Below are 14,674 nucleotides of genomic sequence, written 5' to 3' on the forward strand. Positions count from 1 at the left end.
TGAGTCTGGTTCTTGGGTCTTCTTGTGTAAGAGGTGATTTCCCTCTTAATAGAGAGTATACATTGGTTTTCATTTGTAATCAGTTCTGAGACTTAAAGTGATCTTTTTTCCAACTCTGTGTCAACTTTGGATAAATACTTTATGAAATTAAAACAAACTTACAGGTTTGTTTTTTCATTAATTACAGCAATCACATCAATTTACCCTTTAAATGATGTTTCTTTATCTGGTATTTGTTGTAGGACAAGCTCAAGAGTAGCAGTGTTCTAATGCATTTGATGCTTCCATTCCATTTTTACTTCTAAATAGGTGGAAACTGCTTCACAATTCTGTTCCTGTCTTCTTTTTTTTTTAGTTTATTTATTTTATTTGTTTATTTTGGGCTGTGTTGGGTCTTTGTTGCTGCGCGCAGGCTTTCTCTAGTTGCGGCGAGCAGGGGCTACTGTTAGTTGCGGTGCACAGGCTTCTCGTTGCAGTGGCTTCTCTTGTGGCAGAGCACGGGCTCTAGGTACGCGGGCTTCAGTAGTTGCAGCACGCGGACTCAGTATTCGTGGCTCACGGGCTCTAGGGCGCACGCTTAGCTGCTCTGCGGCATGTGGGATCCTCCCGGACCAGGGCTCGAACCCGCATCCCCTGCATTGGCAGGCGGATTCTTAACCACTACACCACTAGGGAAGCCCTATTCCTGTCTTATTTTCTTACTCCTGCCATTCTCTTTTCTTCCTTGCATATTTCTCCACTTTCAAGCATCTAGGGATTCTTTTTACTGAGTATTCCCAAGATAATGCCTATTACTTCACCTCATATACAGACTTTTTTCTTTCCCACTCCTTTGAGGTTAACACTCTACATTAGAAAAGGCTTTCAGATTTTGCTGTTTTCCCTTGTCTGAACTGTAAGTGCTATTTAGGAACTTGAACTATTTATAGCAAACTATGTTTCTTGCTTTTTTTATTTCTAGTTAATATTTTTCCATTATTTTCATTTTTGTATATGTTACAGGAAGGCTGGTGGTTTGAATTCGCCACTGTGTCTTAGTGGTGGAATAATCTAATATTCTGCATGATGCAAACTAAAGTTGAGTACTCTTTCTTCCATGACTGCTATCTCAGTGGATGCACATTTACTGGAATAGGCAGCCTGTTGTGGGAAAAGGCCCCATATGCTTTAGAATCATAGATATGAATCTGAATTCCAACTTCACACTATCTCCTTAATTGAATTCAACAATTAATAGTTGAGTACTTACTATGTTCCAGGTGTTGTTCTAGGGGCTAGGAATACTATCCTTAGTATGTCATGGAGCTGATACTTAATTTTCAAAGATTGGGAGTGGGCCTGCAAATAAGATGATTTCAGATTACAAGAGCTGAAGAAGAAATAAAAATGAATTATGTAATTGAGTGACTACAAGCATTGGGAAATGAAGGGCTACTGATGGATGTCAGGGATGACCTTTCTGAGGAGGTGCCATTAGAACTGAGACCTGAGTGATACAAAAAAGAGCCGTCACTTGAAGAACTGAAGATAAGAAGAGGACAAATGCAAAAGCCTATGGTGGAAATAGATTTTGAAATATTTGAGGAGTAGGACATCCACTGTGATTCTAAATGAGTAAGAGGATGAATGATAGATAATATTGGAAAGGTGGGAAGTAACTAAATTCTGTAGGGACATCAGAAAATTTGGATTTTAATTACATTGGGAAGCCATTGGAGAGTTTAAGCAGGGGAATGCCAAAGGGATACGAGCAGGTACTGACAGCATCTGTTATATCCAAATGTAGATGTCGAGCAGTTAGTTGCATATGTGAGTCTGGAACTAACGGGAGAGGTTAGAGCTAGAGAAACAAATTTGAAAATGATCAACTGTATATAAACAGCATTTAAAATCTTGGGACTTGATAAGATCTCCTAAGGACATCTTTAAAAGTATAGGAAAAGAATAGAAGAAGGCTCAGGGCTGAATCCTTGGGCATACTAATTAAGGTTTAATGAAAAATAAGGACCAGCCAGCAAAAAAGATTGAGAAAGGAATTAGCAGAGTAGGAGAAAAGCCAAGAACATATGGCGTGACACTAACAATACCTTCTTCACAGGGCCGTTTTGAACGTTAAATGAGATAATGCAAGTAAAAATACATAATGGAAGCTTAAAAAGTCTTACAATATCCCTCCTGTTTGGTGAATATGATTCCAACCTCTAGTGCTCTAGTCTGTACTCTACACACAGCCAGACTAGTCCCTCTCTCAAGCTGAGATATCTGGAAACTAGAAAGCCATCTGTCCGTCTCACTCTTCCCTAGTCCAGGATCAAAGAGGAAATCATCAATTACTCTTCCTGCAGTGTGGTGCAGCCTTTCCTTCTATTTTCTCTGGATATGTAGTACAGGATTGAGCAGGAAGGGTGGAGAGCATATCTTTCTCAGCCTTTAACTCTCCAGTGATTGAAGCACTTCCTTCTCTTACTTCACCATATTTTTTCTCTCATCTCTACTGCTCCACTACTTTCTACAAGCGATGAGGTTCTTCCTTCCATATAATAATAGTAGTAACGGCAAGAGATTAGGAACTTTCTTTCTGTTCAGTGATTCCCAAGGATAGAAAATTTTAAGTCTGAGTTCTCTAAGAAAGCAAACATCAGGATGACATTAGATATTCAAGAGATTTTGGGGGGAAACACACCTGTAAGGTAAATGAAGAAGGAGCTGGAGGTGACTGGGAGAGCTGTGAGATGTCCATGCATCTAACCCTTTTGAAAAAGAGAGAAAAAGGAAGGTCTTAGACTGCACTGCAGTTTTAAGAAAGCTTTGGCAAGGCCAATGGGGAGTTCTGGAGCCATGGTATCCCTGCTCTACTCATTCATTGGCTGGCTTCTCACTGTGGGATGCCTGGTATGTTCACCTGTCTGGCCGGTGAAGGATTTCAGAGCACAACAGCTGGAGCCGGTGATTTTACTTCCCACAATAGGAGATACGTTTTCATGGTTGCCACACTCAAAGACTGATTGTGTTTATTTCCAGCATCCTTTCTGTTTAGTTGATCATTAGCAAGTTATTTAGGACTCAGTACACTGAAAAAAAATCACAAGGTTTTCATTATGTTTTACACGAATTGGCTTCATACAGTTCGCTCTCCATTTCATCCCCAAGACATAGTGTTCTTCATCTTAGCGCTTGAAGACACTCCTTTCTAATATCTTCAGAACATTTCTTCACTTTATGATTTAAAGTTTTGGCTGTTCTTTTATTCTTTGCATCTTGTGCTTCTCTTCTTAAGTGAATTTTTCTTCTCCAGGCTCATTCTGAGAAGAAATGTTAGTGGATGTGTGCCCCTACCCTTCCCATTGAAGTATTTTCTAAATTACCATCCTTTATTCGGTTAATATATTTGTTAAAATTATCATTTTTATTCTGCAGTTTTTAAAAAGTAGATTTTCTTTTTATCATCTATTTTCACTAATTTCAGGTGGATGTCACACTTCTGTGCTGTTTCTTACCCTAAATGTTCTCTTGCCTTTCATTCTGTTCACCTTTACATTTTTAGGTAGGTGGGCCTATAATTCATTACATGGTATTAATCTGGGGGTGGGACAAGGAGTGTAGCTCATTTCTTTATTTACACGCTTTTTCTTTCCTTTCTTTAAATCTGAAATTTCCTTCTGGGATTACTTTAAGATTTGTCCCTCATTTTATGAAGCTTCATTTAATGAAACCAAGAACAATGTAGATCTAATCATTTTTTTAATGTAGGATCTGCTAGTTGTGAGGGCTCACGTTATACCCATCCTTCCAGCACTTAATCTTCACCTTAACACTGTGCGGTAGATGATAAATCTGTTTTACAAATGAGGAAACTATGCTGACAAAGAGTTAAGAAACTTTCCCAGGATCACATAGTTAATGGATAATTAGGTTAAATTTGCCCCTCAAACTTCCCAATTTCTACTGTTTGACGATGCCTTGTCTGTGTGTTGTCTTAATTTTATAAACGTTTAAATGAATTACAACTTAACTGATTATCTCAAAGTATTTATGCTTGATATAAAGTTACCAAAACAAGTACTCTGTAATATTAAGTCTTCAACATTGCCTATTATCTAGTCTTGTTTTCTTGGAAGGTTGTTTTGCTTGTTTTTGGTTATTTTTCTTTTAAATTGCTACTAACTAAATCCTGCCTTTAAATGTCAAAGTAGGTAACATTTAGTAAAGTTCTGCCTTACTTAAAATTTTACTTTAATTTTGTCATATGTAAGAATGATAATCCTAGAGCAAGCTTTAAATATCTATAAAAATTAATGTTTTGCTGAGACCTTTTAAAAGCAACATATATTTTGTTTAAATTTCTAAATGGTAATTCTGCAACTTGCTGTTTACCCTTCATAAGTTGAAGTGATTATTTCTTATGCTCACATTATGAAAACATCAGGAGATGTTTAGATGAAAGGAATTATTCAGTAAAGATAACTTAGATAATAAAAAGTTCTAATTTAATGTGGCTTGTTTGTGTTTTACTAGTACTGTTATTACATTACTATTTACAGTTCCCTCAAGAAACTAAAGTATTTCCTTAATCTAAAGAACAGTCACTGTACTGGATAGAAGGCATTTAAAAAAGAAAAATCTGAACAAAGCAGTTAAACCATAGTTGTCTGATAGATTTTAATATTTTTAAAAGTATTTTTGTCAATATTAGGAAACTCATATTTCAACTGTTGTTAAAAGGGAAAATTGGTACTCATAATCAGAGGATTTGTGGTTCTTTATTTTTGAAATACTGACCAAATGTCTTCTTTTGTCTTGCTAACTCTTCTTACTTATGGATTTGAATTTAAATGTATTCTTCAGGAGACCTTCCCAGACTTCCTAGACTCGACTTAGTTGTGCTCTGTGGTTTCATAGTACCGTGTATTTCCACTTTAATGTTGTGAATCATACTTTATTGTAATTACTTTTTATTGTCTTTCTTTTTTTAGTACACTGTAAACTCTTTTAAAGAAGTGACATTATCTTGGCCACTGTTGTATTTTAGCACTTACAGTACTCACTGTAGGTGTTTAGTAAAACCCTTTTGAATGAAAATGAGTAAGTTTGAGGAAATCTTTTTAGGGTATAGCAAACAGTTGAGCATACTTGTTTATCTGGTAAGTTTTAACTGAAAACTGAAATCTTTTCTTTCTTCATCTCTGTGAACAGGCTGGAGTATAACTCAGAATGAATGATACTTTCAGCCCTTACAAGTAGAATTACTCTTCTTTCCCTTTTACCTGCTTATAGCTACTGAAATTGCATTCTCCTGTGAAATTGAGGTTGTTTTTTCTTTCTCTGACAGCAGCAGTTGAAGATAGGCAAGAGGAAAACAGAATCCTGCTGATGGAATAGGAGCTAGCCTGTTTTCTCATATTCATTTAAATTTAAGCTAGGATCAGTGAACAATCAAGAGTTGACTCTTTTTCACAGGTATTATCAAGAGTGGCAGTTAACCGGAGAAAACTAGATGTAATAAACAAGTTAGGGAATATTGTTTCATTTTATAACTGTTTATACCAGTGGCATTTTTAAACTTGGAAACTAAGGGTTTCAAGAGGTTGTCTAACATGATATCTTATGACATTTTAATATATCAGAGTTGATTTCTTGGAAACAATAAGGTGTTCAGTTTTCAATGAAAAAGTGGTAGGGTGACATTTGAATACTTAATTAGGATTGATTAATGCCATTTAACTCCTTCAGTGTTTTTCAGTGACCTTTCAGTGTCAGTGCTCTTTTTGGCCTCTCTAGCTTAGTAGTTCTGTGTATAAGTTATTTACCACAATCAGGTCAACTATTTGAATGTTTATTGCATGAATCTCAAGCTATTAATTTGAATAGATCTTAAAAGAGAAATATAAAAGTGAAATGTGAAGTATTTTAAACCAATAGTTAAAATTGAGTTTCTTTTTATAACAGTTTAACAATGTCTTGGTTTTGGAATAGTTTAGAGAGAACTTTATTCTTATTTCCTTTGGAATTTTAAAGGCATAAATAGACTTTACTATTAGCTTTGGAAATGCTTGAAAGTCTGAAAACATTAAGTGTTACAGCAGAAAGATAAGAAGGTGTACATCCTTAGTACCTCAGTTCTCAAAAAAATTTTATGTAAAGTTTACTAGAATATATTTCTATTAAATTAAAATGCTATGACGGGGCTTCCCTGGTGGCGCAGTGGTTGAGAGTCCGCCTGCCGATGCAGGGGACACGGATTCGTGCCCCGGTCCAGGAGGATCCCACATGCTGTGGAGTGGCTGGGCCCGTGAGCCATGGCCGCTGAGCCTGCACGTCCGGAGCCTGTGCTCCGCAATGGGAGAGGCCACAACAGTGAGAGGCCCATGTACCGCAAAAAAAAAAAAAAATGCTATGACGAAAAAGGAGTATAACGTACTATTTAGCTGATTTTACGTTTTTCCTTTTATAATTTTTATTCAAGTAATACATGTACATTATAAAGTTGTATAGTTATCATCAACCAATAGTTTCCTGTTCCACTCTTTCCCACCCATGCCTGTCCCAGGTTTTAGTTCTCCAAAGTTCTAAATGATGTATTTTCACTTCAACACTTGATTTATCAACTTGAGACAATAGTTGTTTACTTCTTGCTATGAAGAGGAATAATTTTTCCCTCCCTCACCTATTTTTGAAGTTATTTTAGTGCTGTTTTCTTTTTGGACCTTAATACATACATTTATGCAGATATACATATTTACATAAAGATATTTTAGAGAGAGAGGTCTGAACAGTCTCCCTGAACTCACCTCTGTATCACAGGAGGATACTGATGCTTTCACCCTTACCTGCATCACTCTTCCTCTCTTGCTACCTTCTGCCTTGTGTTAGCGGAACCAATAAATATTGACAAAGTTGATAGTTGCTATGTTCTTTTCTGTTACCAGATTTCAGTCCCTTGTATTTTGTTTACAAGTTGATTGTAGAAGTTGGAAAATAATGAACAATGTTTATTTATTGACTATTCACTGCTGAGCCAGGATTCATTTCCTTCTCTATAGATCCATTGTCATGACCCCTGTGCCACTCAAGGAGAGTGTTTCTAATGTCCAGGTCAAATAGATTCTTTTCTACTCTGTCCCAAATCAGTTGCTCAAGTCACCCTATAACTGTATTATGATAACAACGTACTTGTATAAGTTTGCTTTGTTGTTTTAATAATTTCTAACTACCTTTTTTCTTATTGAGATAAGAAGTGTTTTCCTCATCATGTCATTAATATTATTTAATGCCTGTTATTCTATTTGATTATAATCTTTTTTGTTCTTTTTCTTGAAGACATACTTCTTGGGCTGAAAAACTTTCTGTACTAATTTGGACCATTTACTTTCTAGGCTGTCCTACAACAGCAATTCTGGAATTTCTCTCACTGGATCCCTACATTAATTCCATTACTTCTTTCAACTCATGTTAGTCAACAAATATTTATGGAGCTCCTGTCTTGTGCCAGGCACTATTCTAGACCTTGAAGATATACTAATATACATGGTTGGAAAAATGCGGGCCTGTTTTTCCTTTTTTTTTTTTTTTTTCCCTTATAGCTCACCCACAAGTAACTGCTTAAAAATGCACAGGAAGTAAATTTTCAAAGAGTCTTGCATATCTGAGAAAACGTTTTTATTTTACTATTGCATTTAGATGGTATATTGACTGGATATAAAATTCTAGCTTGAAAATAGTTTTCCCTCAAAACTTTGAAGACATTTTCTCATTGTCTGTGAGCATCCAAAGCTGTCATTCTAATGTTCATTCCTTTATAGGTAATAGATTGTTTTCCCTTTCTGGAATGGAAGATCTTTTTATCCTAGTTCTGAATTTCATAATTTGTATGTGTGTGTGTGTGTGTGTGTGTGTGTGTGTTTCCTTCATTGTGCTGTCCAGTCATCCTGTTAACTTGAAGACTAGTATCTCTTAAGATACTATTTTTGTCTATTATTTCCTCTCTCCATTTTTATAGGTTCTTTCTTTCTGGAGCACTTCTTAGTCATAAACTGATCCTTTACAATCTTTTGTCTTGTTTTTGTTACTTGTTTTTTTCCATGTTCTGGGAGATTTCTTCTATTTTACTCTCCAACCCTATTATTGAAGCTATTTTGGTAATCACATGTTTAGTATCCAAGAACTTTTTATTGTTTGTTGATCATTTATATGTACGTGTGTGTACGTGTACCCTTTTCTTGTTTTATGTCAACATCACTTCTCATTTTTCCAGGGATACTAGCTCTTTTATGTTACTGGTTTGTTTCATACACTATTGATCTTTGGTTGTCTGTATTTAGTAGTGTATGACTGCAATGAATTTTCTGCATTAGACTACATATGGTATATGTAGTCTGCTTTTAATTGTCTATCTGTTTTACCCCAGCCATTCCCAATTCTCCCTCCCCCAGGAGTTTTCCTATGAATAGGAAAGTCAACTGAGGACTCTGTATATGTTATGGGAGCTTTACTTTTCAATAAGAAAATGAGGAGCTATCCTTTGACCTGGGTAGGATTTTAGACTGGGGCACTCACTCAGCTACAGCCCTATTATTATAATTTCCCTTGTGATTTCTTCTTTAACTCATTGCTTATTTGGAAGTACATTGTTTTTAAGATTCACATATTTGTGAATTTTCCTTCTTTTTTGATTTTTAATTTAATTCCATTGTGGTGAGAGAACATACTTTGTCTAATTTCAGTGCTTTTAAACTTATTGAGACTTGTTTTGGGACCTAGAAAATAGTTTGTCCTAGAGAATGTTCCTAAACCTAGAGGTTTAGGTGGTAGTGTGTTCAAGTCTGCTATATCTCTGCTGATTTTCTGTCTGTCTTGTTCTATCCACTATTGAGAGTGGAAGTCTATAACGGTTATTGACGAATTTATATATTTCTTTCTTCAATTCTGTCAGTTTTTGCTCTGCATATTTGGGGGCTTTCGTGTTAAATGTTAATTGTTATATCTCTAATAAATTGACCCTTTTGTTATAGAATTCACTGTCTCTAGTAACACTTTTACCTTAAAGTCTCTTTTGTTTGATACTAATTAATTAATAACCAGCTTTCTTTTGGTTTTTGTTTGCATAGCATTTCTTTTTCCATCCTTTTGCTTTCAGCCTATTTATATCTTCAGATCTAAAGTGTGTATACTGTAGACAGCATATAGTTAGATCTTATTTTTTTTGTCCTGTCTGACAGTTTCTGCCTTTTGATTGGAGTGTTTAATCAACTCATGATTAATGTTATTGATATGGTTGGATTTATGCTAGTCGTTTGGCTTTCTGTATGTCTCAAGTCGTTTTTGTTCCTCTGTTCCTGTTTTTTTGTACCTGCCCCCACGTTGCTCTTTCTGTAACTCCTATTATTGATATGATGGACCTTCTAGGATAATCTTCTAGTTTTTTATCTTTTCTCAATTTAATTTATTTAAATTGAAATAGCCACATGTGGCTTGTGGCTACCATTTTGGACAAGAGTTCTAGACTTCTCCCATTGTTAGGCTACGATTCAGCATTCTCAGGTCAGTTTCTATTTGTCCGCCAGCTCCTTGCTTTTTAATTCGTTTGTTTTTCTTTCCCATTCTCCCAGTTCTCATAGTCTTGTGTCTTTAAAAATATACACAGATCTTTACTCTAGTTTAGTGGGATTTGGGAAGGAAGCGACAGTAGATGCAGATGTTCACTTCGTCATCTTTACTTAGATCTTGATTGGCCTAATTCCTGTTCTGGAATGTACTCCAATTAAACCATGTTGCCCAATGCTTTATTCCTTCATTCTAGAAATTTTAGTCCTATTAATGCAACCTATGATCTATAATCTTTATTTTTTACATCCATATCAACACTGTTGATATGAGTTTTACTTTTATATAAAAATCTCTAGGCTCTTTTTGTTTGTTTTAGTTGTATCGTTTTCATGTTTTGTCGCCTTATTTTAAAATTCATGGCATGTACTACCATGCTATGACTTCCATAGACACTCACGTACTTAGTACCTTATTGACTTAGGTCATTGAGTTAAAATGATTATCTTAGATTTTATATTTTCTAAATTCCTAATGTGGGATATGTGTCATTTTTTTCAACCATATTTTTTCCTGGTTATATATATAAAATGAAATTAGAGAAATTTTGAAAAATATAGCAAAACACTAAAAAGAAAATCTTCTGTATTACTGGTACCTACAAGATAATTGTATTAACATTTTGAAATACACCTTTCTCTCCATCACCCACCCCTCCTGTGTAATACATGTATTTCCCTTTTCCCTTCAGCACTCACGAATAATTAGTAAAAGCTATTTTGTAATCTTTTTTATTTTTTTAAAAAATAGTACACTGTGAATTTCTACTAACACTGGAGTCTTTTTTTAATGCTGAAAAGAGCATTACTTTTTTTTAAACTTTGTATTCTTTGACCTTTAGTACTCATTCAACTAAAATTTAGTTGTTGAACACTCATTATGTGTTATATGCTATGCTAAGCAGATGCAAGCTTGCTTAAGATAAAATTCTGTCCATTGGTACGAGACTGGGTTCATATTTTGGCTCTAATAAATTAAAACAAGGGAGCTTCAATAAATAAGTTCCCTTGAATAGAGTTTAAAATTGGCAGATTTTTACAGAATTGCAGTCTGTAGAAAATGATGTAGCATGATTTCAGCCTATTTGGGAATATGTTAAAGGTATAATAACTAGTTAATTTTCTCTGTATTTTCCAAGTAAATTCTTTAGTTCTTCATAAAATGTAAAAAGCTTGAAATTCAAATATGAATAAGTATCTTTTAGTAGTTGAAAAAATTTTTTAAATTTCAGTTTTATTGAGGTATAATTGACAAAATTATTTTTTTTAAAGTATTTATCATGGTGATTTGATAAATGTATATATTGTGAAAGGATTTCCACCCATCTGGTTAATTAACATATCCATCACCTCACATATTTTTTTATTTTTTGATGAGAACATTTAAGTTCTACTCTGAAAATGTTTTGTTTTTGTTTTGTAGATTAAGAGCAGGATTATGTGATCGCTGTGCAGTAACTGAAGAACATATGCGGAAGAAACAACAAGAGTTTGAAAATATTCGACAGCAGAATCTTAAACTTATCACAGAGCTTAGTGAGTTTCCTTTCTTCATTTATTAAGTATGTAAAGCATAGTATGCTATTGTTAAAACCTGTTATTAAATTGGTTACAATCAGATGGATTGTTTACATATGTTTTTCTTTATTTAGGCAAAAGTTCAAATGTTGTTTTTTCCCTTTTTGTAGATTTAATCTCATGCTTATATTAGTAAGAAATAGGGTACAGAAAGGTTGTGCAGATACTATCCTCGTTGGCCTTAAAGTCTCACCAGCTATAAGACAAGAAGCAAATTTTCTTTGGTTATATCCATATTTGCTTCTTTGGTTTTATTTCATATTAATTCAACTATTTATATTTGGTAAATTTAAACACAAAGCAGACAATTTAGTGTTCTACAAAGGTGTATTTTTTTTTATTTTCACAATTTTTTTGGACACACTATTACAAGTGTACCATTTTTAGTTTAGTCTACTTACCATTTTATGTAGGACTTTCTTACATTTATCTTCTTTTCCAAACTAATTTGGTATTTTGACTTTTTTTTTCTATTAATTATATTGCTGTCCTCTGGTTACTCAAGCAAGAATATATGAATGTATGCTGATTGTTTTAAAAAAAGATAGAAGAACATAGTTTTATTCTGCTCCCAGAGGTAACTACTATTAAGTATATAATAAATATCTTTACAGGTCCAGATTTATCTATCTTTCTGTTTGTCTCTTTCCCTCATTTTACCCCCTCCTCTATCTTCTCTTTTAAATTTTTAATGGGATCATATCATACTTCTTGTTCTGACATATGTTATTTTATTTTAGACTATATATTAGAAGTCTTTACATGTTTATATGTTTGTTTATATATTTAGACCTATAGATTCTGTGGTGTGTATGAATGAATGCATGCGTGGTTTATTTAGGAATATAAGATTATCAATGAGTAGAAAACTATTACATTTCAATAGATATAGTTGCGATCCACAATTATATTACCATTAGTACTTGAAATAATCTGCAGTAATGTCTACATGTCTAATAGTCAGATTTCTAGCAACTTTAACTGTCTGAAAAATAGCCCAAAACTCAACAAGCAAAAACCCTAGGTATTGAGGAATAAGACAGCATTCTTTTTAATGGCTGCATTGTGTAGATGCCATTTATTTACCCATTCTCATATTGATGAACAAGTCAATTTTTTGTTTGAGTGTTTGAGAATTTCAGTTTCCCTACATTCTCTTCAGTTTTGTGCAAAAATGTATTAATTGACAATATCCAGTTCAGTGGGTAAAGAATGATATACCTTTTTAATATTAGCATTCTCTTTATTACTATTCAGGTCAAGTATCTTTTTACTTGATCTTCAGTGTGCATTTCTTGTTGGGTGAATGGTTTGAATATCCTTTGTCTAATTTTCAGATAGATAAAATACTTCATGAGTTCATGTTGAAAATTCAAATTCAAGACTATAGAGCTTTTGCTAACCTCTTCTAATAATATCTGTATCCCCTTTCTTCCACACTGAGAATCATGGTTCTCAAGGACACAGGGATGATAGAATTAAAATATCCCCTAACTACTCATTTTTTAATCTCATATTATAGCACAATAGTCTTAGAATAATACCACTAATAATACCCCCAATGTGATTACTGAAAAGCTCAGGAAAACTAATTTTACATTAAAATGAGCAACAGGAAAATCATTGAGGTCAAATCCCAAACAAAGTTATTTTATGAATAAAAATACTAAGGGCTTCATGTTTATGAATTCTTGTTGTTTCTATATTGTTGCTACTTCCCCCCCACCCCTGGCCTGCCTCTCTTTTTTGTTCTTACTTTTTCCAGGTATTGCATTTTGAGGATATTTATCTTGTTATTTCATCTTTATTTTATCCTTTACTTTGTTTTTAAACTCTTTATTTCTATTTTTTTGATCAACCTTGAAATTTTACCATGCTTTCCTAAAATATAAAGATACTCTTTTCTGAATAGTACAGGGACTTTAAAACACTTTCACTCTGATCATCTCCTTCTCCATTTACATACTGTTTATGGCCTGTATTTTTTTTTCAGCCCTGCAAGTTAGAAACTTTTAAAAAAATTACCTTATTCAGACAGTTTTTAAAAGACTTAACTACATGTGCAGCAGTTTCTTTGCTTATTATTGCTTTTTACGTCTCACTTTTCTTCTGGTATTATTACCCTTTCTGATCTTTCTTTTTTTTGGCCATGCCACACTGCACAGCATGCGGAGTCTTAGTTCCCCCAAGTAGGGATCAAGCCTGCGCCCCCTGCAGTGGAAGTGCAGAGTCATAACCACTGGACCACCAGGGAAGTCCTGAGATTCATTCTTGAAAAGTTCCTTTAGAGGATATTTGTTGGTTCTAAACCCTCAGTTTTTATTGTCAATGTTTTTATTTCACCGTTATTTTTATAAGGCTATTTTACAGGATAACAATTATTTTTCTCTGGCTACTATTAAGATTTTTTCCTTAGTTTTTGGTATTCTGTAGTTTTAGTGCAATTTCAAGTAGGTTTTTAAGAAAAAAGTCTGTTTAGTATACATTACAAAATCTATTTAATCACTTCTTTAATCATATCTGTAAAACTGTCGGCTACTAGCTCTTCAAATATTGTGTCTTCTCCATTCTCCTTATTTGGGGGTTATGATGAGGCCTTGTCATTCGATCCTTTGGTCTCTTAACATCTCTTTCTTATTTTTCGTCCCCTCATTTCACTCTGCTGCGTTCTCGGTAATTTCTTCAGCTTTCTTGCTTATTATACTAAGTTCTTCAGCTCTGTTAAACTGAGTTATTTTATTTCAGTAACCAAATTTTTCATTTTTAAAAATTCTGTTTGGTTCTTTTTCAAGTCTGTGTAGTCTTTTTTTTAATGAAATTTCTTAAAAATATAGAAAAGTAAGGAGAATAGTAAGGAACCCTCATACACCTATCACATAGATTTAACAGTTGTTCATATTTTGCTGTATTTTCTTCATTTGTTTTTGAACTGAAATATTTTAATGTCAATTACATACATCAGGAGATTTTCCCCCTAAATACTTGGATAATTTATACCTAACCACAGTACCACTATCTTGCCTACCAAAGATTACCCATAATTTTCTCTAATATTGTTTAAGAGCCGGTCCATATTCATATTTCTACAGCTCTTCCTCTGTTTGCAACCGTTTTGTTCAAACCTGCCAATCACAGACCACACATTGCATTTGTCTTTTAATCTGGAATAAGCTCCCTTCCTATTTTTTTCTTTTATGACATTGACTTCTTGAAGAAGTAGGGCTGTTTTCCTAAAATTATGCCACCTTCTGGATTTTTCTCATCATTTTCTTTATCTTGTTTCTTTATTTCCTATAAAATAGAAATTGTATCTGAAGGCTTGATTAGGTCCAGATTAAACATTTTTGACAGCAGTACTTTATAGGTAAAATTGTCTACTTTATATTGTATCATATTAGGATATAGATATTGTCAGGTTATTCCACTCTCTGGGATTGGTGGCCACCTTTCTCCATTATAGAGTTATATTTTCCCCCAAGTACCACCAAGTAGTCTAA

At 33.9% G+C, this 14,674-nt stretch overlaps 1 protein-coding gene across 16 annotated transcripts in view; it reads left to right on the plus strand.

The window, feature by feature from the left end:
- RBBP8 (RB binding protein 8, endonuclease) overlaps window positions 1-14,674 on the plus strand; it is a 95,599-nt gene that overhangs the window by 33,889 nt on the left and 47,036 nt on the right. For 13 of the 16 annotated variants that reach the window (XM_089894986.1, XM_089894988.1, XM_089894992.1 and 10 more), the window contains one exon: window positions 11,023-11,135. In XM_089894986.1, the coding sequence (XP_089751112.1) occupies window positions 11,023-11,135 (113 nt within the window). Of the gene's footprint in view, window positions 1-10; window positions 5,458-11,022; window positions 11,136-14,674 lie in introns of those variants that run through there. The other 3 variants (XM_089894989.1, XM_089894990.1, XM_089894991.1) reach the window with 3 other exon arrangements.

This window comes from Delphinapterus leucas, chromosome 14, assembly GCF_059928025.1.
Source record: "Delphinapterus leucas isolate spDelLeu-1000000601 "Yukka" chromosome 14, BTC_Dleu_Yukka2, whole genome shotgun sequence".
Taxonomy (NCBI): domain Eukaryota; kingdom Metazoa; phylum Chordata; class Mammalia; order Artiodactyla; family Monodontidae; genus Delphinapterus; species Delphinapterus leucas.